Below are 24,075 nucleotides of genomic sequence, written 5' to 3' on the forward strand. Positions count from 1 at the left end.
CTGCAATCGTACTGATTCCATCTGTCTCGTGGTGTGTGCGCTGCTGCTGCTGGGGTGCTGCCATTTGTTGCTGTGCGTGGTGTAGCGGCCGTGTCTCTCTTTGTTTTTCTCGTGCTATCGCAGGTTGGCTCCGCAGCGTTAGGCGACTCCACTGTTTGTGATGATGACTGGCCGTGTGCTCTGCGTCCTGTTGGCTCCTGCAGTGATGCGCAGCTGCTCGTGCGTGTGAGTGAGGGCTGCCGCGACGGGGTGCGTGTGCTGCCCGCGGGTGATGGCGCGGTGACTGCTGGGCACGCGCGGGGTGTGATGGCTGCGGAAGGTGGACCCGTGGCCGGTGGCTCTGGACGAAAGAGAATGTGAACTCTGAGGACAATAGCAATCAGGAAGAGGAGGAGGGTGGAGGAAACACCGTGGGTGAGGACCCCAATCCCACCTCGGGAGGAGCACTCACTGCTCCGACGAGGCAGGGCCAATCCAGCAGCGACCCACTGCGAAGTGGCACTTGCAATCCGTCCGGCACTGGCAGCGCGTCTGCTGCTCGGATGCGTGCAAGTGGACCGGAGTCTTTGGGCGGAGGGCAAGCTGCAGGCACAACATCCCCACGCTCCGACGCATCTGAGCAGGCAGCGGGTGGAGTGCATGCTGGTGGCGGGAGGACCTCCCAGGGCAGTCGGGCTTCGGAACAAACCGTCACGGGACAGTCACAGGTGCCAGGGACGGCGAAGGAAGCACCGCAGGGCGATGAAGGAGGAGAACCCGGAGCACAACACGAGGCCGACCAAACCACAAAAATGACTGTGGTGACCTCTTGCGCAAAAACAGCGGTGGAAGAGGAGAGCCGCCAGCGGGATCGCAAGATGCACCACGTCTCTACAGTGGCGGGAATGCTCATTATTATTATTTTCCCTGCTTTTACCGACATGTCTAGCCACACGATGTCATCAGGGTGCCGAGGAGGTGGTCGAGCAGCGACATGAGTTTCCTGCTATGAGGCAGCTGCCATTGGGAGAAGCTTTCGGTGCGAAGGTCCTTCTTAATGCCCAGCCGTTGGCGCACAGCCAGAGCGTCTGTACATTCTAGAAGCAGATGGTGCAGTGTTTTCTGCGGGCTAATTGTTGCGCTTGTGGAGGCTGGCTGATCCTGCGGTAGCAGTGATTGCCTCCTGGCAGTGCTGCTGCGGTGCCGATCAGCGTCTGGGTTGTGTGCGCGGCGATTCCTGTGCGGTGCGGTGCCTTTTTTGTGTGGGGAGGACCATGTCGCAGCAATCGCGGTGGAGGTCGGGAAGCGGTGGAGGATGTTCCGGATGAAAGCACCGACAGTGACCGATGTGGTTCGTGTGTCCCACCAGTGTGGCGTCACAGTGCGGGCATTTCTTCTTTCGATGCTGTGTGGAGGGCCGTCTCTCCACAGGCGGTGCGTCGGCCTCCCTTGCCGTCGGGGGAACAGCTTCCGTCCCGGTGCAGTTGGATCGTTGGAGCGCATGAAAGCAGACTGTTCCGGTGAGATGTTGCGGAAACGGCGTTGGTTCGTGCAGTCTCTCACAGTCCAGTACAGGCGACCCCAGAGCTCGGATTCCCCGCACCCTTCCCGTGCAGTGTGTATCCGTTCCTGTTGGTCGAGGGCTTCCTGAGTGATTATGTGCTTGCCGCCTGGATCCGATGGCCTGGTGCCGCCAAGCAGGTAGTGGTGGGTGTCCTGATGCATGGTACTACGCCAGTTGTTGGTGAGCTTGGTGTTAATGCATGACAGCAGGTCCGTGTGCCGTATGGGTGCTATTCCATGCTCCGTGTGTTGCCCGGTTGCCGTGTTCTGCGTCGCATGCTGATCTGCAGGCTCGTTAGCATGTACTCCGCGATGTTCGTAGCAAAACTGCAGCTGCACGGACCAGCCAGCACGCATCAGTGTTAATAGACGCTGCCAGATCTGATCCTCCGTCCAGTCTGTATGACTGAGCGGGCCCTTGTTTAGAGCCGCTAGAAGAGACTGACTGTCCGTAACCACAAGCAGGGTTTTACGCCTGTGGCGGATACGAGGAATCATCAGCTTCTCTAGGGCTAGAAGCAGTGCGCGGGATTCCGTCCTGTAGCTGCATGGGCGTGCACCGCAGTTTATGCTGGCCTTTTCTATTATCTCCGATGAGTTGAGGGATGAAAGCAGTATTCCAACCCCTGCTGACTTGGGAACGTCGACACCGCCATTCGTCGCGAGTATCCACGAACGATGGCTGTGCAGCGCTAGAGTCTCTTCGCTGACCCTGCGCTTTTCCCTTATCAGCTCCTCTTCGTCCGTTATTGAGTGGTCTATCGGAAGTTCCACACCGATGGTGACCCGGTGAGCGGAGGCCGCAAACCAGGGAGGAATGGAGCTGCGAAAGAACCGCTCTTCGCGTGGTGAGCTCTCGGTGATGCCGTATTCCTTTGTGTATGCGTCTACGAAGGCATATAGCTCGTCCCGAGATAATGGCGAGATGCGGAAACCGGCGCGAGGCGGTGGCTCAGGCGGGGGTCTCCGCATCCAGTCCATCTGACATGCGCGTGTGTTCTCAAATATTGAGAGCCGCGCGCGCAGGCAAAGGACGTGGAGCGGCGGCATATTAGTCTCCAGTAGTGCGGATTCCGGGTCGACAGTGCTCGGAACTCCGCTGGCAATGCGTGCTAGAGTTGCGTAAGTCTTTTGCATCTCGTTCTTCGCTGAATCCGTCGCTACTGCCCATATGAGCTCGCTGCCATAGCGTAATTTGGAAGCACCGTATCCAATGACGAACGTGCGTAGGTCATGTGGAGATGGTCCCGCCTCTTTGTGCGCTATGCAGCGTAGCTGCGATATCCGTTGCAAAGTGGCAGCGCATTGCTTGGTGGCCGCCACATTTAGCGTCAGTCGTGGATCGAGATCCATGCCGAGAAGCTTCGTAGTTCGCGATGCCCCCATGGTCATGACTAGGATTTGACATCCAGCCACTACCAGGGGCCACCTTCCTTCACGATCATAATCTGACTCCGTGTGCGTGGAGAGTGTGAACCAAGCAGCTTCACACTTTGACGGGTTGATGGCCAGGCCATTTTCCTGACTCCACGCATGCAGCTTTTGAAGAACCATGTTGGCAGTGGGAATGGCGTCTTCCCGGGACTGCCCCTTAACGATAATAGAGAGGTCGTCCGCATACATGTCTGCTGTGACACCCGCAAAGCTGTTCAGCAGATTGAGAAGTGGGTGTACGTAAAGGGAGAGCAAATATGGTCCCAGCACGGACCCCTGAGGAACTCCTCGCTGCATGGGACGCCGATCGCTGTGTCTGTGGCCAACTCGTGTCTTCGCGTAGCGACCACATAGAAAGTTTCTAAGCCACCTTCTACAATTCACCCCCGGAATATTAGCCAGCAAGCGACTGAGGACTCGATGATCTATGGAGTCAAAAGCCTTGCTGAAATCAACCAACACCAGCAGGGTCCGATGGGGTCTGTAGTGGAGTTGATTGCCAATACCGCTCTTCTTGGGAAGGCTCACTTGGAAATAGTGATTTCTATTATGCTCCACTTCGTGTATCAGGTGTGCCAGCTGCATCGTCGTAGTACGCATACTACGATATGCATACTGGTGGGGGTGCGGCGTCCACACCCAAAGCAATCTCTTCAGTACCATTTTCTCAGCAACCTTACTCACAATGGAGGTAAGGCTGATGGGTCGATATGACTCAAGCAGTTCCGGCGACTTACCGGGTTTTAAGAGTGGGACGATGGTAGCGCGTCTCCACTCAACCGGGATCGTACCGGTCGTCCAACTGTGGTTAATGCAACGAAGAAGGAATCGGAGGCCCTTTGACGAAATATGTCGCAGTGCCTCACTGTAGACTTCATCCGGTCCGGGGGCCTTGCCATACGGCGTATTACGTAGCGCAGCAAGCAGTTCCGTACGATTAAAAGGTGCATCAAGAGGGCAGTGACAAAACCCTGATGTAAATGTAAAGATAGACTTGTTGCTGTTCTGTGGTCCAAAAATAGAAGAAGCATTAATGTTCAAAGATGCACTCTGTCTGTTGATGCCTTTGGAAAACCTAACTGCCTTGTGAGAGGGGTGAAGTGGAAGAAAGATGCGATTGAGAGCATTCGCTGCTCTCCTTGCTGTTTTGTAAGTGCGTTGACCATCTCCCAATAAAATTGATGTGGGAGATGGAAGTGATGCCTTTTTTCGTCCGGAAATGTATTTCCATGCGAGTGGCTCGCCTGTATTTAACTTGCTGATGCGGCGTAGATACGTGTTGCGCAAGCGCTCTCGGAGTAGGAGGAAGAATTGACTCCTTGTCCGTTGCATTTCGGCCTCACGGTCGGGCGTCGGTGACTGTAGATAGCGGGCCTTGCTGTCGGTAGCCATCCGCTCTGCCTCCATGAGAGTGTCGTCCCAAAGCCTGGGACCGTCCTTGTGCATGCCGCGGGGGCAATGTCGTCGATACGAAGTTATAAGCGCTCTCGTGAAAGCTTTGATGCCGGTGGACTGCTTTTTATAGTCGTATACCGGAAGTTGTGCGTCGAAGTCCTTGATGAATAAATCCCACTTGCACTTCCCCCAACTGTAGAAAAACTTAGGTGCCGAAGGGGGTGCCGAAGGTATGGTATCCTTAAATGCCTGATGCAGCGTAAATGTCAGCATATAATGATCACTAAGCGGCGATACGGAAGCTGACCAATCCGGCACAGTCAAATGCTTTGACCATGTCAGACCGATACAGGATCGTTCTCTTGTGCCACGGGCATACGTGATCTCACCAGGGGTGTTAACCAAGGTGAGTCCCGCATCCGTGCACAGTTCTAAAAATTCTGCAGCAACCTCGCTTGGAGAAGTCTCCAAGAATGGCTCCCACTGTGGGTGATGCATGTTGAAATCCCCGCACAGCAGGAGCGGCGACGAGGCTGGAAGGCAGTTTGCTAACCGCCTGAAGGATTGCGTTACTTGCGGTGGTGGTCTCATATAGGCACTCGCTACAATAAGATCACGGTTCTGGTCCAGAGCAACCTGGACCACCACCACTTCAAGGCTGGTGTCATGCTGGGGGATGGTGAGAGGTATACGCTTGGAGCGGAGAGTTTTCCGCACCAGCACCGCCACACCGCCTCCCTTGCCGATGCGCGACTGTGCATAGAGCACATAATCTCCAGTGTGCATGCTGGCGATCTGCTCTGACGACTTCCAAGTCTCCTGAATGGCTATTATGTCTGCTCCTTGCGCCATTAATGTTGCGAGTTTTGACGGCGTGAGGCAAGAAACGTTCATCTGGAGTACTGCTATGGGGCCTGGGTGCTGCTCAATGTCTCCGCTTAGCAGTAGCTTTTGCCGTTGCGCGTCACATACGGCACGCAAACGGTATGTATAGCGCTGATAAGCGCCGATGGAATTCAGCAGCGGATAGAAATACCGCTCCGCGGGCAGCCATGTAAATGGCTCCATCTGGTGCCCTTCCGACCCGTTTGTGCGGCGCCTCCTGCATCTCCGCGCGCAGCGGATGGGCAGCAGGCGCTTAGCTTCCTCTCTAGCAAAGAGTACTAGACCATGGCACCACGTTGAGGTGGCCGGCTGAGCCAGGGGGTCTCCAGTTGTTTTTTTTTTTTCCTACACTTACCAGCGCGTCTAGCTATACAGTGCCATCTGAGTGCCGAAGAGGTAGTCGAGCAACGACAAAAGCTTCCTGCTATGAAGCAACTGCCATTGAGAGAACTTTCCGAGGCGAAGGTCCTGTTCAATGCCCGGCCGTTGACGCACAGCCAAGGTGCCTGGACATTCTAGAAGCAGATGGTGCAAGGTTTCCTGCGGGCCGATTGGCGTGCTTGTGGAAGCTGGCTGATCCTGCGGCAGCAGAGATCGCCTCCTGGCACTGCTGTTTCGATGCCGTGTGGCGTTTGGGTTGTGTGCGCAGCGACTTCAGTGCGGTGCGGTGCTTCTCCGTGTGGGGAAAACCATGTCACAAATCCCCTTCATCGATTCATGCATACACATCTTAAACCCCAACACATCCAACTTTCCTTCCTTCGTATTTTTTTCCTCGCAATCCTTCTCAGCCTCAGGATACCAAGTTAAGACCATATCCTCCTCCACAACACTTCTGTCACTGACAAGACCACAAACTGCTGGCACCACAACACCGCACCACAGCACGCAGAGGACACACACCAGCAGCACACGGCCAGTCATCATCGCCACCACTCCTGTCACTTGCCTGCAGCCTTCAGCAAAAACTAACACCACGTCAACAGAGTGAAAAGCAAAAAGATAGACACAGCCGCCACACCACGCACAGCAACAGATGGCAGCACCCCAGCAGCAGCAGCGCACACACCACGAGACAGATGGAGTCAGTACGATTGCAGAGCTCGCACACCGCACCGCAAACCACAAGTTTAAAAAGCAATAAAAAACAATAATTAAAAAGCAATAATTAAAAAACAATAATTAAAAAGAAATTAAAAAGAAAACAAAAACAAACCCAGGGCTCCAGTGCGCATGCATATTAGTGAGTCCGCGATGCGTTCAACGTGGCGGATGCGGGGCACAACGCGGAGCACACAGCACGGCAGCAGAAGCAAGTGAAGCAAAACACAATCATTATTTCCTCTTATTTATACAGTGAACCACAACACACACGCACAAATCCCCGCGGTTGAGTGCTGGCACGCACAGCCCGCACACACCTCTTCAGCCCACAGTGGTGTACGCCAGCGCGGATGCGGCAAGCAGCAGCGGGGCACCCACCCACGCAGAGCTGCTGAGGCTGCCGTCGATTTCGCGAAGACGTGACGGTGCGCGGGTGGTCGTCGTAGTTGGCGCCTCTGTAGTCGTAGCACTTGGTGCCTCTGTTGTAGTGGTGGTCGTCGTGGTCGTCGCGGCAGCATCTTTGGTTTCTCGATCTGTTTGGTCTGCGGATTTAGTCGTGCGGCTTTGTGGCCCTGTCGTACTCCCATCTTCTTCGTGTACAGTATCGATAGCATCGCCTGACTGCCGTTTCGGAGCTGTCAAACTTTTTCCACCATCTACGTCAGCCTCTCCCTGTTCCACAGTGGACCCCTTACTTTGCGACTTTGGCGCTGTTGTATCATTTTCATCTTCTGTCGTACCTTTCTTTTCTCCTGTCCGTACCGGCATTTCCGCCTCATTTGATTGCGTTACGGCACCGGAAGAACCTGGGGTCACTGGCACTTTTGTTTTCCCTTCCTCACTGGACCCTGTACCTGAACCCGGTTCCTCATCGGGATCGTCCTCCACTTGCGACTCAGAGGACAAAGAACCCAAGCTGGGGAGTTTGACTTCACCAGTCGCTGCAGCGCACACGGACGAGCAGCAGCACAGGGCAAGCACCAACAGGGCGCACAGCAGACGGCACGTCATCATAATCGTGAGTGTGGTCGTTCAGTGGTGTGGAGCTTATCTGCACAGTGAGGGACATGGAGAGCAACAGGGGAGACGAGAGGTGCGGCAGACACACACAGAAGGCACACCACATGAGGAGAGGGCAGCGGCCAGGCATGCACCGTACGCCGCACACCACGCACGACACACGGATGGAAGAGGGAGAAGCAAACAGGAGCGGCACACAAGGCTCCACCGCATGCACATACGGCGAGAGCGGTCCGTCGTGTCGGCACCCCTCACGGAGGGTGCGCACACACACACAAGAAGGTGCAGCGCACACAGCAACGCAAAAGCAAAGTAACAATAAAAAAAGAGATCCCCGCACACCACGCAAGTTGTTGGTCCACGGGAAGTGCAGCCAATATTCACCACAAAGCAACACTTCAGTCGTCTTTGGTCTTCGCTCATATTCGGCGCACACCACTTCATGCAGGCACAGCCACCATCGCAGCAGCAGCTGAACACGCAAAAATAAACGCAAGGAATGGAATGAAGCATAAATTTATTTGTGTTTCTGTTCGGATGTTGGCAGATGTCTGCATGTGTTGTTTTGTTTTTGCAGACGGCAAACCTTCATGCCTGGATCGTGTGTTGGGGATTTCCGCAGGGTTAACAATTATTTTCCTCTTGTGAATGTTTCTTGTGTTGGTGCGGCCAAGAATTCGGTTTTTGTTTTGTTCCTGCTTCCCTTTGTTACAGTGCTGCAATAAAGAATAATCTTCCGGGCCGCTGGCCGAATCCTGAGTTTATCAATAATAGAAACCAAAAACGATAGAAATAAGTGAGGGATCAACGGAATAAGAGTGGATTCACCACACCCTCAAAGTTCAGCACCAGGTAGCTGTATGTTTATACACCATCCGTCAGCCACAATTGTGGCCCGCTCACTCTATTCGGATAGGATACACGTATTTATTTATTACTTACGACGTGGCACACTTTTGGGATCCTGCAGCCACAAGACCCCGCCGCGTGGTGGGAACCAAAAGGGGGTGGGTGCGATGGTAAAAATAAAGAATTATCCGGCCGCTGTCGGCTCCCTAAAGTCGTGGCCTTCCCAAAACTCATACGGCAGAAAAGTGTCGTAAAGAAGTGTATATTCGTTTTGTCAGGGTATATATATATACATTCATTAAGGCAGCCGGCTCTCCCGCGATCATTCTCTGCACAGGCTCCTAAAAGGGGCTCAAACACACCCACAGGACTCCCAGCAAGAAAAAAGGGAAACACGGCGTGACTGACACGACTCAAAGTCATGTTTCTAAGACAATGCGTGGATGAATCTGTCGACGCCACACCCGCAACATATGCCATCAACGCCTCCACGGCAATAATCCTGCAGCGTGCGGAGAGGACGCTTCACGAGTGCATTATTGGCGGAGCCAAACAACTGTACCGTCAGCAGATGGCAACGGTCGGCGGGGGAAGCGAAGGTGGTGGGACTGTTGGGGAGGGTCGATGCGCAGTGTCCCCACAAATACGAGGCGGGTGAAGTGAAACACACTCGCCTGAACGTCACCGGCCACCAAGATGCATGTCTCCCCGCTGTAAATATTGATGAGCTCGAGGCTGGGGCAACTACTCGTAATGCGTGAAAGTGTCTTCCTGCACTGACGCCGCGATTCACATTAGATGAGCAACTTCAGCACAGTCGATCCCCAGCAGTAAAATGCAGCTGGCAGTGGCGCTGTGGATTCTCGATTCCCCCGGCAACGGAGGGCGGAGAAGAAAACTGGTCTCCCCAGCTGCGCGGCATACATCCATTCACTCTGTGCGTCCGGAGTGCCCCGCAGCTGCCTTGAGAGATGCAGCAGACAGACCCCCCTTATTTTCGCCTCCATCCGTCGACGAAGACTTTCGCGGTGCTGTCGGCACACACCGAAGTCTCCCTCGTGCCCGCCAAACAAAAGACACACCCGTTGAGCATCGCCACGTGCGTCGACGGCCACGCAAACAAATACCCGCCGCAACGCAAAGTGTTTATTATTGGGCAGCAAAAGAAAACTCGAGGCGGCGGCCTGGACAACACACATCAAATCATCCGCCAGGCAACGCTGAAATACATGCGAATGGGCCAACGCGGGACCAGCAGCACAAACACTCGAGAGCTGCTGCGTGAACTCCACGGTAAATGGATCAGCCTCAACGCAGGGGGCACTAATTACGGCGGGTGACAGCGCGAAGGCCAACGGTTCCTCAAGGCCGGGAATTGTGGGGACGGCATCCAAACCCTCCCGGGATTCGTGTGCCAAGACACGCAAATAATCCGCCCCTCGGTGCAAGTCGTCACCATAATCCTCATCGCTCTCTTTGCCGTCATTCGTATTGTCGCACTCAAAGCCGTTGAGGGAAGGTGCTGCCATGATGATTGTGGCATCACCCTGAATGAAACAAAACAATGCCTCGAAGGGCTCCGAGTGCAGGCATCCCGTCAGGCGGCGACACGGCGCATTCTTAGCAATGTACGAAGCAAAGGCAACAAAACAGCTTTCATCCGCCATCGTAATCGCGTCCAGCAGGTGCGGCCTCTTGTTCTTCGTCGCCTCGTTCTCCGCAGTACCAACAGCCGCTGCCACAGATCACGCTACTGCTGCAATCACTCCCACAGAGATACAAGGAAGAGTCTTGTGGAAGTGTGCCGAAAACACAGCGACTGTCACCGTCAGAGGAGGCCATCGTGGCACCGTCCGTCATGCGCCAGCACACACCGAGCAACACACACCCGGCAGTGCAAATACATTCTTGCAGAGCACTGTGCAACTACTTATGTCTGTGTGCTGGAGGAGCGGGAAAGAGGAGGAGCACAGGGAGGCACATCAACACAGCAAGAGGCACAGCTGGATGGCAGCGATACATGCGGTACGGCCCCGACATCAACAATCACGCACGGTGGCAGCATACAAACATACACACAAAAAAAAATCTTAAAAACACGGCGGCAGGGTGTGGCTGTGTGTGTGGCGCTGCGGGTGTCTGCCCGCCCTGGCCGCAAGAAAACAAAACAAGAGGGAAAGAAATGTGTGCGCCGCCCCACAGGCCCTCGTCGCACGCCCACACGTCACGGCTCCCTCAGCGCGCCGTTCGTCGCGGCCCCTCCTCATGCGTGCAGCAGGCGAGGCGCACAGGGCCGTCGTCATGAGCGTGTCGGTGGGTGTGCGAGTGGAGCAGTTGGGCGGAAACACACGGCACCCCTCGCAGGAAGAGTGCAGCAAGAAACAATTAAAAGAGGGAAGAGTAGAAAAGAAAAACGTCCATAATGACTGCCCCAAAAGCAAAAAAGAAAGAAATGAAGAAATTGAGAAATAAAAAACAAAAAGGAAAAACAAAAACATGAAAAAAACGCAAAAAAAAGTTTAAAATTACGCACATAAAATAAAAACAAAAAGAAAGTAGCAAACAGGAAAATTAAATTTAAAATAATAAAAAAAAGGAAAAATTATTTGAAGGGAAAGAATTAGTTCTTGGACGCAATTCTCTGCTGGGGAGGTCGCAAGTGTTCCACGCGTCATCCAGTCACGCCTCACTGAGCCGCAAACCCCCACAGTCCCAACAGCAGAAGGAGCAGCGGCGGCACCCTCCTCCCACACACAGTGCCGGCATCGCTGTTATTCCCTTGCGACAAATTTCCCAGACTACTGCCGAGGGCCGTAGCATTTACGTCCCTGTCCTGCGGATGGATTCCCTCCTCCTCCTGCGCATCCGTTCCTCCTGCCGTCTCCCCATCCGCACCAGAGCTCACGCTCACATCACGTGTCAATGCGGGTCCATCGTGCCCCTCGCCTTTAGCGGTAAGAACGTTTGTATCTGCGGCGGCGGGGGTATTACCCACGGAGGGTGTGTGCGGTCCATCCCCCTGTATCGTATCTGCACTCCCCTCCCCCACCGTTGGGTTACCGCTAGACGAGGGAGAGACATCCACATCTGCATTTCCATCGGGAGGCTTTCCTGGCGCGAGTTGGTTCACAGATTGCCCACTTCCTGAGGAAGTCGTTGAAGCGGACACTGCTGATGGGGATGCACTTCCACCGTCAGCACCTTCACCTCCATTCAAAGGTTCCTGTCCCGCATGCGGTGTTCCACCAGGAGAAGGCAACACGACTTCCTGCGCATTTGTTTCCTTCGGAGGCGTAATCGGGGCTTTAATTGTGTTAAGCGCAGTAATCTCACTGTCATCCAACGGGCGGTTGTACAGCAGGACGTTCCTCACAGTCACAGACACGTCTTCTTGGCTCCACGAGTTGCTTCCATCCCCTCCAATGTAGAAGTGGGAAATGTTTTTATCTTCCTTACCTTCCAATTGGCATTGCACATTCTCCAACACACGCTGACCATCGACGTACGCGGAACCCTGTTTTTCGTTCTGTAGCACAATGGCCACTTGGTACCGTGTTGTATCCGTTTTTGTCTCCCAAGTGCTGCTGTGCTCCGTCTTCTTTCCGTCGCCACACAATAATGTCCACTTCTTTTCTTTGTTGTTGTACGACAGTCCCAGGAGTACTGGATTCTCTGCATTCTTCAATATCGCACCCATCAATGGAATCGGGCCCTCCTGCTTCGGCACACCGTCGATGGACACCGTCGCCACAAGAGTGAAGTTGTAGTTCGCAAAGTGGTACAGCTGATTCTCCCCCTGCCTGCCAACAGGCCACTCCGCCCACGCTCCCCGGAACGTCACTCCATCAGAAGACCCTGCAGTCTCTGCTACCCCTGCTGGCACTCCTTCTTTCGTTCCCTTCTTTACTGTGGCGTTCACCCCGAGGTACTCGTCCCTCCATGTGTCATCAGAGAAGTTGCCGGACAAAAAGCCAACCAGCCCATCCGTGATCTTAACAGTAGCGCTGCAGGCACTGTCAGTTGAGGGACCCTTCACAGCACCCTCAGAAGGGCACAGCTCGGAGACACGGCCGTCCACCTCCTTCCAGGTCGCCAGCACATCCTTCACCCGCTGCAGCTGCTCAGTCAGAAGCACAGAGACCATACCGAGTGATGATTCCGCATCGCCCTTCTTCTTCTCGTACAGTGCAATCAACTCCTTCTTCTCCTCATTAGTTTCACCTTCAACACTTTTGTGCAACAGGGCGCTGGCGGCAACGTCCTCACCTTCCCCGGATACCGGCCCAATATCAACAATGTGCGTATTGTCCGTCAGCCAAAGATGGAGTTCGCCCTTTTTATTTTCCTTTTGGTTTTCTTTGGGATACACCGGCAGAGTAACGAGCATCACATTTTTCTTCTCATCATCTCCAACACCAATTGTCGCTGCGGTGAACCCGCTCCCAACGGCCTTCCCTTCTCCCTCCTTTTTGTTGTTGCCCCACACGCGCGAGAGTGTCCCGAGGGCCTCCGTCCACGACTCCCCCTTGTCGCCGGACACGTACACCCTGCGGCGGCCACCATCACACGCAGTCATCATCATGAGCTTGTCCTTCCACTCCACCACGGAGGGATCACTGCAGCCATCGTCAGACATCCCCTTCGACAGCGTCCAACTCTCAGCATCCTTTAATATAATCAGCGACACGGTTTTTTCATCCTTTCCGTTGTCATCCTTCTCCTTCGTGCCTTCCACTGGGAACACAAGCGTACCGTCCTCCATCTTAAGACCCGATCCGCCGCCGCCAATCAGTCGCTTCAAGGAGTTTTGTTGGTCGCCCATAGGTTTCTTCGGCACAGCGTTGGTATCTTTCCAGTCAATTTGTTTGTTACTTTCATCTTCACCACTGACTTCCCCTTTCACCAGCAATAGTCCCCAGTCAACTGCACCACTCTCCTGACCACCTTTACGACTGTATTTCCCAACAAGCATGTAAATATCATCTCCATCCACAACTGCTGTCGGTCGACTCACATCTACTCTCGTCTTCTCTGAGGATATGCCTTCCTCCAGAACTAGTGTATCCTTCACATCATTCAGCACTTCCTCCGGTTCGTTATCTGCTGTTTCCGTGAGAAGTTGGGATGCAACGCCAGTAAAGGTATCTTCTCCATCATTCTTCTTGCACTGCGCCTCGGCAACGGCAAATACGTCATTCCCCACTTTCAAAAGGCCGGGAGCACTCAACGATTTCACAGTTACATCACCTACACTGATGCCCTTCCATTGAAGCTTCGGATCAGACGACGGTTCCACAGCTTGCGTAGCTCCACAGGTGCCGCAGAAAATCATCACGAGGAGGAGCACCGCGGAAGTAAACACACGCCGGGACATGTTGGGCCTCCGCGGCTCACTCTTCTTTCCTTCCCTCCTCCTTTCGCTGGATCCGGTCACGCGGCGACGGTAGTCTGTGCGGGGTGCCTTCACAGCAGCAACACGTGAGAGCATAGAAATATGTGTGTGTGGGCGATGTGTGTGTGCTGTTGGTCCTTCCAGTGCCTTACAATTTCACAGTAGCAATTAGCGCTTGTTTGCTTTCTTCGTAAGAGAGTGAAAGAAATGAAGAAAACAGGGTAATAAAATATGGGTGAAAGAATAAGCACCGCCACCCATCCACAGTGAGTAGCACCATCATCCCCGCCGCAGTCACTCCCAACAACAACAACTCACGCACACAGACACACGGAACAGCAGAAGAAAGATCGCCGCACCGGAACACACAGCGACTACCACCACCAGCAGGAGCCACGGCGGGCGCTTCTGCCACGCGTCAGCACACACCAGGCGACGCCCAAACATAAAATAACCAGCGGGTGGCAAAAGGGCACAGCCGCCCTCCGCAGCCCACGCGCTACCGCCAGTCGTTCCACTGTTGTCTCCTCCGCCACACCCGCTCCGCCGCCGGCACACATCACCCCGCACAGCCGGAAAAGCCCCCGCCGTCAAATACACAACAAGAAAGACGCTTCGGCACCTGTAGCTGCTGGGCGGAAATCGCTCCGCACCTACTTCAGGCACCCTCAACAACGCACGAGAAAGACAAGCGTTGCAGACTCCCTTCATCCCCCATCTCAAGGGCCGCAGCAGCCAGAATCGTGTGCGTGCGTTCATTCTCAGCGCTCACGCCGCTCCATACCGTGTGCAGCATGGCATGATTGTATGTGTGCGTGTATGTGTGTGTCACCTCTTATACTTGCAGAGCAGCTGTGCGGCACAAAAGAGTCTGAAGAAAGCAACGGCAGAGAGAGGCAGATAGCACACACGCAAATTACTCATATCATCACACACACACACACACACGCAGCCGCGGAATGGGTGCACTCAACCACAAAATCAAAAAGAAAAACAAAACAAAAAGCCGAAGCGTGGGACGACCAGCGCACACACTCTCATTGCTCCCGTAAAGCAAAACACACATACAGAGGGAGAGAGAGAGAGAGGTCGCCCACTCAATGCAATAAAAACAAAACGGAAACAGTTACGGTGCTCCGCCCATGCAGCCAGGCAGGACGGCAGCGGTGCGTGTCGTACAAAAGAGAGCACCAACGGGCCTGCATGGGTGTGCATGCATATATACAATGGGCACATTATGTGTGTGCTTCGTGGGGTGAGGTGAGGGCGAGAGTCCATGCAAGGGGACACACACACAGAGGGAGAAGGAAGAGTGTGTGTGCGGGCGGTGCACGGCTCTCTCTCCCTCACTCTCACGCGGCCACCACCGCAGCAGCACACGCAACAGTAAGAAGAAGCAAAAGAGGGGAGGTGGTGTGGGAGACCGCGGTGCTGCCGTCACTGTCGCCAACCTTTGTCACCGTACCATGTGTTTGAGCGTCGGTGGTTGTCCTTGCTGTTTTTGGTGCTGTATCACTGAGTGGTGGAACAACGTTGGAGTTGCCAGTTTCAAGGCTGTCGTGTTGTTCTTCAGAGCTTTGAGCATCATCCTCATCTGCCTTATTCTGGACATGATCACCGCTGCCACTTGTAGAGGTAGATGAGGTTGCTGTTGTTTCTGCTGGACTGCCGGCTGCAGCATTCTTCGTCGAATCCTTTGTGTCCGTGTCATGACTGTGCTGCCCTTGTGTAGCATCCCCTGGAGGTGGTTGCGTTGTTTCTGAGTCCGTTTTGGATCTTGACGGTGTATTTTCCTTCTTTACTTTGGTTATGTTCTGTGAGCTTTCCTTTTCTGCTGTTGGGCTTTCTTCACCTGTTGGTGGTGCAGGTACTGGTGGTGCTCCTCCTCCATTATTTTGACCCTCTTGTTTCTCGGGTTGTAATGTGTTTTTTTCTTGTTTTTGTTCCTTGTCTTCGTCCCCATCCTCTTCCTCTATCGCTTCCTCACTTCCAGTTTTATCCTGACGATCGGCACCTGATTCCGTCTCCGTGTCCTTGGGCAATGGAGTGATCTTGGAAGTAACCTTTGAAGAAAGCTTTTCATCAGAACGAGTGGAAGAGCTGCCAGATGGAGAGGGCAATTGATCGGTGTTTTGATCCTGGGACTCCTTTGACTCTTTTTTCTTAGGATCCAAGTTATTTTTTTCATTCCCTTCTTGAACAGCCACAGGTAACTGCCTGGTTTCTGCACCTGTCCGTGACACTCCAGGCCCAGACGCCGGCAGGGATGGTGTTCCAGCACCTGCAACACCCTGCACAACTCCTGTACCACGCCTTTCATTGTCCCCAGTAACAGCGGGCTCACTACCAGGCGCTGTTTTATCCTTTTTTACCAATGAATCATTATCACTTTCTGATTCTTCTTCTCTTTCCCCAGCTTCAACCGCCTTTATTAATCCTATTTGGGTGGAAATCAACCCAAAATCCGCCTTCAGGCGCAGCCCGTTATTTCCTCCATTATGTGTGTGCGTCAAGACGTTCCCATCACCCTCAATGCAGCGGTTGTCCCTTGCATCTCCAAAACCAGTGAGGCACCACAGCACGCAGAGGGCACACACCAGCAGAACACGGCCAGTCATCATCACCACCACTCCTGTCACTTGCGTGCAGCCTTCAGCACAAACTAAGTCCCCGTCAATGCAGAGCAAAAACAAAGAGGAGAAACACGTCACTCATGACAACGTACAGCAAACGAGCATTGGGAAAAAACACATGGATACCGATTATTCCAATAGGGCAAAAGCAGCAAAAATAAATAAGCAAAAGAAAAAAAACTTAAATTATTGACACAACTCATTGAGTGATGCTGGCAAGCTGCACAGTTATTCTTCCACGAAAAACCGCAGTTCCCCCCTCCCTCACACTTCAGCAGAGCGCCGCAGTGCCCCACAGCCCCAGAATCAAAAGCAACATCACCCGAGACACACACATGCACGGTGATGTTGCCAATTAAAGCCATGGCCAACAAATCAACGAACTGCCCGTGCTCAAGCAAAATGACATGGTCCAAGGGTATTGTTGCGTTGAACTCCGATGGGATCTTAGTTTCTCGGACGTTGTTGTCGAAAAAGTCGGTGCGGCATCACCGCCACCCAACACGTTACCACTCGTTCAACATTTGCTAGGACTGTGATGGGCTCAGGCGTGGCTGTTGTACCATCCAAGGGCATTAGATCACTGTTGCTGAGTGAATCGGGGCCGCTGTCCATGCCCACGGCAGTGCGAACATACGTGTCCTATTCATGGTCAACGTGTTGTTATTCGCTGGCAACTGTGTTGGCGTTGGACGGCTTGTCTTCTCTCGCTGTGCGTGCGTCTGGATCCGCTGCGCTGCCACCTTACTCCCCGGACACCCGAGCCCCCCGTGGAACCTCACCGCGCAGCTGCTGGCAGCCTTGCACGCACCTGCCGAGCGGAGTGTCCTGTCACTGAGCATGGCCTCGGACACTTCCCAGTTCCCCGCCTGGCAGCAGCAACCCAATCGCCCACGCGAGTCCCTTTCGCCACGGACTCCCTCTCGGCGATGGAGGCGCTTCGCCTTGGACCGCCGGCGCTGCACGACGACGTCAGCGAGGCGATTTGTACCGTGCCGCATTCACTGGCGGATTGAGTTCACCCAGCTGGCTTCACATTTTCCCATCACACTGCGGTATTCCACGCAGTGAGGCCGCTGACAAACAAGCCACGATTGCACGATTCCTCTCGCAGGACTGCGTCAATGCCTGGCACATGGACTTCCTCACTGCAGTGAAGCGGTTATAATGGAAGGATGCCCAGGAGGAAAAGGAGGGCGCGCACCGCGTGACAGGCGCCTGTCGGTGTGGCGAGGACTCTATTCCTGGTGTTGACCCGGACATCGGTCCCCGAGTGGCGGCACTGCGCACAGGCGCGATGCGACTCCTGCCCACTCTTCGACAGGCCTGCACGCGCCCTGCGGATCACAAGGAACCCTCTGTGTCGGTGGTGCCGTCCCTCCCTCACCGCGGTGACCGGCCCGCCTCTGCCTCCGCCGGAACCTCTTCCCGACGTGAGCACCGCAACTCCTTGTCGACCAGCGAGCGGCGGATTGACGTCCTCCTGCCCAACCTGCGGCAGAGTGCGCTTGACCGTCCACAGTATGAGGGCACATGCCGGACGTGCTCAGCCTGGCGTTATAATAGTTTGCGAGGGCCTCCCATGCGGATGCCACAATGGCGCCACCGTCTTCTTAACAGGTGCCTCGCGCGCCGGTCACTATAGAAAATGCCAAGCGTATCAACAAGTCAAACACGAATAACGCAACTCTGCAAGCACCAACGACAATCATAACCCTTCAGGCACTACTCTACCGCAAGCCCCTACCACCCGCTGAGCCGCCCGACGGTCCACGGGAAACTCTATCGCACATGTTGTGGGAATGCCCTCGTCGTCGACCACTGAGCATTCGAATCTTCGGAGAAAATCTATGTCGCATGACAGCGTTATTCGAGACGGGAAAGTTGGCCACTTTTCGACGGACAGCCCTCGGGCGATCAATGAATAGTGACAATGTCGTATAACAAAAAAAAAAAAAAAGTTTATTCTGTGTTTTATCGATGCTTTTACTGTTTTCTTTGCTCTCCACAATTACGGGTTGCACTGATGCTTCTCTAAACCTAACCTTTGCACAACACCCAAATGCCACGGAGGAACACCGCACGGAAGCAGGCAGTGGGCGCGACCAAAAAAAAGCATAACAACACAACAAACAGATATCGCAATGTGAAACGAAAAGGCACGGAAACGTCACGTACGGAGCGGAACAGGCACTAGTTGTGTGCGCGGCGGCTGCCGACATCCTCGCTGTCCTCCTCTCCCGCCTCACTCCTTTCTCCCCCGGTGTGGGCGAGCGGCTCGCGGTGACGCACGGAGGGTCCGCTCGCTATTAAAGGGGATGGCGGGCACGGTCTCGTGGAGGTTGTTGGGCTGGGCGGCATCAGCGTCACCATCTAACGATTCCTCCGTTGGCTCTTCAGTGACACACTCAGATTTCCCGAGTTACAGACATAAGAAGCTCCTCATCACGTGCTGCCGCGGTGCGAAAAGACCGCCCATTTCACATGCGCACAACGCCCGCTCAACCACAATCACGTGACTCAGTTTACGGCCACAAACGAGCAACAAAGGACACATCAAAGAGACCCAAGCCAAATAAAATAACAAAAATAGAGGCCTCTAACAGCTTCAAGCGCACACGCAGTACGCGCCCGTCGCCCTCTTCATCCACCCCGTTGTGGCAGGTCAGCGGCCAAAGTATGATCCTTGTTTTTGAACCTTCGTTTTGCACTTAAATAATTCTCATTGCTCGCAGATACAAATTTTCCCTTCTTATTTACATTCCTTTCCCGACGCCCCCGCCAAGCCCGTTGTTGTTTCCTTTCGAAATTTTCCCTCCGGCCGCTTCAGTGTGCTGAGGTGTGAGCAACGAGGGCCAGCACCTTGTGGGAGTACCCGGTCCCGTCGTCGCACCATGAGGCGAGCTTCGCGAAGCGATCGTTGAGGTAAATGCCGGCCTTGACGGCAAAGACGGACATCGGCGCGACGCCGTTCATGTCGGTGGAAACAACCTCGGCCTCCGTGCGGCCAAGAAGGCCATTCGGCTTCCCCTCGGCGGCTGCATTGGTGGCGGCGCGGAGCTGCTCGTATGCCGCCGGCTTCTCCAGGCGCGCGGTGAGGTCGACAACCGACACGTTTGGAGTCGGCACACGGAACGCCATGCCGGCCAGCCTGCCGTTCGGCGCGGGAATGCCTTTCTCGACCGCCTTGGCTGCTCCGGTGGCGGACGGAACGATTTTCCACGTCGCGTCGCGACCGCCGCGCCATTCTTTGAGCGACGCCATGGTGGCACGCGCTGTGGCCATGAGACTCTCAACGACGCCGAATCTTTCACGAGCGATCCTCGCGGGCGGCGCAAGGCGGTTCCTTGCACACGGGACGTTGGAAGCGATTTGCCGTCCCTGTCAATCGTGTCGTTCAGACCCACGAAAGGCATGGTCGTGTCGTCTCTCGGCTGGCCTGTCATGACGGTTTTTTCGCGCCGGCCTGGGCGTGCCCGCGGGCGGTCCAAGCGATGAGGAAGAGACCAGCCAACTCGAGCGCGGCCGCCGTGTCGGTTTCATCCCGCCCGAGATTGGCGTGGCCGCGCTCACTCGTCACGAGGGTCTTCTCTCCGTTGGCGGAAAAGAGCGCCTTCCCGCGCCACCAACGCATATCGGGGCGCGCCCCGCAACGCCAGCGACGTTCCCGCAGGAGCGGCGCGCCTGACCCGGAGGCCGCGGCGAAAAACACACGTGGGCGCCGGCGTTGCGCGTATCACGGTCGATTGCCGGGCCTGTCGGGCAGGGGCGACACCGCCAGTCACCTCCGCGCCGCCCAGGGTCGTGTGGGCGGACCGGGCGACACACCATTCGGAGGCCTCCAGTACAAAGCGAAGAGCCCAACGGGAGACCGCCGTGGCGTGGTGTCGGGGCCTTTTTCCCCGCATTCCCGGGGAAGCCGGGAGCCAGCAGTGTTTCCCTCGCGGGGCTGCGCTGTTGCCGCGCAGGTCCGCGTAGTAGGGCGTACGTGCTTCACGATGCTGGCTGGCGGGCGGGCCGTCGTATTTGTCTGAGAAGACACGGGGGAAAGAGAACGAAAGAACAACAGCGAGAGAACACATTGTCTTCCAACGAGGGCTTTTTGAGCCGTCGACTTTTTTTCTTGCTTCGTGAGAGTGGCGCTGTCCCCTGTTTTTCGTTGGGGTTCTTCTCGGGTTGTGGGGTTTAGGGGCTGTTTTTCGTTTTGAATCAGGGGCTTGTTCATGTGGTTGCCATTGCGTGTGCAATGAAAAACTTTTTAGGCGTGAAATGGAAGGCTTTTTTTTTTATTGCTTTGCGAGACCCGTTGGTTATGGACTACTTTTCGTACTGAGGTTGATCATTCCTTCACATGGTCAGTGCGGTTTTTTCTTTTACGCTTTTTTTTTGTATTTGTTGAAATAGGCTAACATTATTTCATGATGTCTTTGTCACGGCCTTCGCTTTTATGCTGGCTGGCCCTGTATCGTGCATTGCCTTCTTTTGTCTTTGAAAATGTTCCAACCAATAAAAGGCAAAAAATTCGACCGTTTTTGTTTATGAAGGAAGTAGATGTGGCGGCTGCTCAGGTCTTTGGTTTACTGTTCCTGTGTTTTTTGTGTATTGTTATGGGGCTTGGCTTCTACTACTTCTATACCATGCGTCTGGTAAAGAGGGCCCGACGGAAGGTGGAGTGAAATGCTTACTATTGGTTAGAACATACTTTAAAGGCAAAGCTAGAAATTTAAGAAGAATGACGCGGTTTTTTTTTATATTTGGCTTAGTCCTTCTTTTTTCTTATTATTCGTATCTGATTGTTGTACTTTTCTAAGAATGTGGCTCTGATATGGATTAATTCCATTTTGTCGTCACTATATAGTTTAATTGATACAATATCGTATGCATTATGAGGATTTTGGGGTGATTACTGCCGAGAATGGCGCCTCATCACTAAGTTTTGAACTTGCTTGTGCCACAGCAATGGATCATTACATTCGGTGTACGGCACCACATGACAAGCAGGAAACTGACAAGTATATGTCGCCGTGCTCAACTGGCCTTCGGGTTTACGAAGGTGCACGGGTACTTGCAGCTTTTGTTGCTAGGTTTGGAAGGGTATTATTGCCGTATACATTTGAGTATGACACATTTAGATATCCAAGTTCCTGGGTTGTTGAATTGGGCTGTGGCTGTGGACTGGTTGGATTTACGGCGGCTGCGCTATTTCCAGAATTATCCGTGGCATTTACTGATGCTTCAGTCGACTGTTTGAATTTGATTGGCGCGAGTGCAGAAAGAAATGGTTTAACGCTCATACAGATTAACGGTAAAGGTTTCAGCGGGGTCTTTGAGAATAACGAACATCGTGTCCTAGTAGCGTATCCGTTGGAATGGTGTGAAGATGATACGGTTCGACTTATTTCCACTATAAGAAGATTTTCCAATTCTCCGAACCACGTAAAAACTGGAGATATTCGTATGGTATTGGGATCTGATTTATTATATTACCGAGTGGACATTAAAACCCTTCTCACTACTTGCAAATGTCTCTTGCAATCGTCTGAAGAAACAGCTTCCAAGGATCAGTGCAATACATCTTTGGCCCCGCGGTTAGCTATTTTGGCACACTTTATGCGTATACCCGACGGAGACGCAAAGCTACAAATGGTTGCTTACGAATTAGGGTTCGGCATTGTTCGTGTCCCACTTGAGGCATTTGTTGACGCAGATGTCATAAAAAAACGTGGTTGGAACGGCATTTCGGTTGTGCTGTTATTTCTGCGTTCTCTACCACACACGGATCTGCATTGCTTGAATATAGGCAGTCTTTGTGAACAACACGAGGAAGAGGATCTCGCTGAGGTTAAAAGGATTTTTTCTGTGTGCCATATATCGTTTCCGAGCGAGGCCTTAGTTTGCTACTCAAAAAAAGCATTGGGAAATAACGCCGACGCCTTTGTGGATTGTGAGAAGGGCTCTGATCTTGATAACCTCCCTTTTTTCTTTTGAAAAGGAAGGCATTTGTCTCTTGTCAATATTGTGACGTGCTTCAAGAAGATGTACACCTTCGGAGGTGAACCCAAATGTTTACTTCCTACCCCATTTAACACTGTGCGTGGATAAATTTTGCGTTTTTCTTATCTAATCATTTTTTTTTTTAATACAACGATGAAATTCTTTTTTGTTTCTTTGTGATTGTTTATTAGCACAAAAGAAATAAAAGAAGTTTAGATAACACGCCGATTCTTGAACATTACTTTGTGTTTTTACTGTTTATGGGTGGGAGTTCTCATCCGCATTTTGTATCTAACGCTGAAGGAGATGGAGTTAGTAGGGGCGATGCGAGAGAACTACAATTAACTTGGACACCGACCCACTCTCAGCTTCCTGCCGCCAAGCATTCAGCGGCGGAGCTTATCTCTGGCGGTAACTGTGAGTCGGCTCAGTTTGGAATCGAAAAACATTCGAATGCTGCTCCTGACGTTATTGTCTTTTTCCCGGAGATCGAGGAAGTTAAAAGTCTAGTTAGACCGACAGTTCGAGATGCTTGTGAACAGAAAGCGGAGGTTGCTGCACAACACCGATTGAGATATGCTTCTTTTGGAAGTCCCAGTACTTCCTCATCTTTTATGCATAATGAAGAATGTTTTTCCTTTTATGAAGAATGCCTGCCGATTGACACCGCTGTTAATGATCGGATTTGCGCATGTGAAGAACAGTCAATACTCACTACAAGCATAAAGGCAGAGGACCCGGGCATTATACCCTCACAGGGTGCAATCGCGCGAGTTGGAAGAAATTGTGGAGAAGGTCTAGCAAAACGGTGCTCACCAATTTCTCATCCCTTGACGAGACAAGAGACGTCTGGTATGATGAGCGGCGGCACATCCTCAACCAATGGGACAGCTATCCATCAGGGCACTTTAGTTTTTGCTCCGAGACCAGATACAGAAGGTTCCCTCTTTGTGGCACCCAGTGCTTCTTGCGGAATTGCAGGGCCAAGAGAGGATATGTTTTTGTTTCAGGCCCCAGATTCTCGCCGAGAAAGCACTTTGAGCCCAGAGAACTTGATTGCAGTAGCCACACCGCGTGCAATTGACCCATTTTGTTTGGATTCTTCTAATGTGCAGAATAATCTTTCCCTTCCCCTTGTTGTGGCAGATGACTCAAGTGATGTAAAGTTAAATTTTACTCGATCTTTCTCACGTACTGATAACGACCCAGCGGTCGGCAGACAGGTGAATACGCCCAATTTAGGTTGCGAGTTATATCGGCAGTCTGGGGGCTTGCGTTCTTTTGGGAGTGCAGATGAAGCTTCGGAGGATATGTGGCAAGGAAGGGGCTCACATATGCACGGGCCGTCTGCTATTTCTCGTGGGGCAATGGGCAACGTCAGCGGCAGTGCAGGTGAGTGCCGGTTTGGGCCGTTGTTTGGGGATAATCTGAACGGTAATTTGTTTGAAGAAGGTTTTTTTCTCTTTTCTTCCCACCAGATGCAAATACCACCCTTTAGAAAGCCCGTCGATATCACGCCGCTTCTTGAAAGGGCTGATCGTGATCTGGCAAGTAAAACAACGCTTCTCGTACCTGTATTGTCTTCTCAAGTTCCCGGGGTCGAAGAAGAAGGGGTCAGAAGTTCACGAGACTCTCTTACATTGGAATCAATCTCCTGGCTAAACTCACTTGTTGATCCACATGCCAGTCGACGAAAGTTTTGACATTGAGATCCAAGGATCGTTTCGGGGCACAAGAAATTATTTGGATGCCAAAGGAAAAATGAAAACTTCAAATTGCGTGGGAATAAGCGAAGCAATTGCAGTTCAAAAGACTACGCAAATTGTT

The 24,075-nt window shown here is 53.1% G+C and overlaps 6 protein-coding genes, 2 non-coding genes and 2 pseudogenes across 8 annotated transcripts, besides 7 other annotated features; 3 read left to right on the plus strand and 7 right to left on the minus strand.

The window, feature by feature from the left end:
• Positions 1–7,246: a sequence feature (areas not merged during assembly with more than two copies in the genome that could not be assigned to a particular haplotype).
• On the plus strand, positions 161–982 carry Tc00.1047053508979.15 (annotated as a pseudogene).
• Positions 6,390–6,471: a sequence feature (A-rich).
• Tc00.1047053508979.30 (mucin TcMUCII, putative) lies at positions 6,682–7,374 on the minus strand (the record flags this gene model as incomplete). The annotated part of the gene is made up of 1 exon (XM_805909.1): positions 6,682–7,374. One exon carries the CDS (start codon positions 7,372–7,374, stop codon positions 6,682–6,684), a length of 693 nt encoding a protein of 230 aa, XP_811002.1.
• Positions 7,247–7,996: a sequence feature (haploid, Esmeraldo-like haplotype).
• Positions 7,997–20,853: a sequence feature (areas not merged during assembly with more than two copies in the genome that could not be assigned to a particular haplotype).
• Positions 8,289–8,572: a mobile genetic element.
• On the minus strand, positions 9,024–9,896 carry Tc00.1047053508979.40 (uncharacterized protein; the record flags this gene model as incomplete). The annotated part of the gene is made up of 1 exon (XM_805910.1): positions 9,024–9,896. One exon carries the CDS (start codon positions 9,894–9,896, stop codon positions 9,024–9,026), a length of 873 nt encoding a protein of 290 aa, XP_811003.1.
• Positions 10,663–10,831: a sequence feature (A-rich).
• Positions 10,916–13,717, minus strand: Tc00.1047053508979.50 (trans-sialidase, putative; the record flags this gene model as incomplete). The annotated part of the gene is made up of 1 exon (XM_805911.1): positions 10,916–13,717. One exon carries the CDS (start codon positions 13,715–13,717, stop codon positions 10,916–10,918), a length of 2,802 nt encoding a protein of 933 aa, XP_811004.1.
• Positions 14,974–16,242, minus strand: Tc00.1047053508979.60 (mucin-associated surface protein (MASP), putative; the record flags this gene model as incomplete). Its single annotated transcript, XM_805912.1, has 1 exon — positions 14,974–16,242. The coding sequence occupies one exon, from the start codon at positions 16,240–16,242 to the stop codon at positions 14,974–14,976; it is 1,269 nt and encodes a 422-aa protein (XP_811005.1).
• Tc00.1047053508979.64 lies at positions 18,509–18,575 on the minus strand. Its single transcript, XR_008255581.1, has one exon. It is a non-coding gene; the product is annotated as an H/ACA snoRNA, TC10C1H1 (small nucleolar RNA).
• On the minus strand, positions 18,613–18,702 carry Tc00.1047053508979.68. The gene has a single exon (XR_008255582.1). It is a non-coding gene; the product is annotated as a C/D small nucleolar RNA (snoRNA), TB10C1C1 (small nucleolar RNA).
• On the minus strand, positions 19,081–19,833 carry Tc00.1047053508979.71 (annotated as a pseudogene).
• Positions 20,854–24,075: a sequence feature (areas merged during assembly that could not be assigned to a particular haplotype. This can correspond to areas where the two haplotypes were merged or to regions with more than two copies in the genome that were merged during assembly.).
• Tc00.1047053508979.80 (hypothetical protein, conserved) lies at positions 21,133–22,242 on the plus strand (the record flags this gene model as incomplete). The annotated part of the gene is made up of 1 exon (XM_805913.1): positions 21,133–22,242. The coding sequence occupies one exon, from the start codon at positions 21,133–21,135 to the stop codon at positions 22,240–22,242; it is 1,110 nt and encodes a 369-aa protein (XP_811006.1).
• On the plus strand, positions 22,509–23,951 carry Tc00.1047053508979.90 (uncharacterized protein; the record flags this gene model as incomplete). The annotated part of the gene is made up of 1 exon (XM_805914.1): positions 22,509–23,951. The coding sequence occupies one exon, from the start codon at positions 22,509–22,511 to the stop codon at positions 23,949–23,951; it is 1,443 nt and encodes a 480-aa protein (XP_811007.1).

This window comes from Trypanosoma cruzi, genomic scaffold (assembly GCF_000209065.1).
Source record: "Trypanosoma cruzi strain CL Brener 1047053517113 genomic scaffold, whole genome shotgun sequence".
Taxonomy (NCBI): domain Eukaryota; phylum Euglenozoa; class Kinetoplastea; order Trypanosomatida; family Trypanosomatidae; genus Trypanosoma; species Trypanosoma cruzi.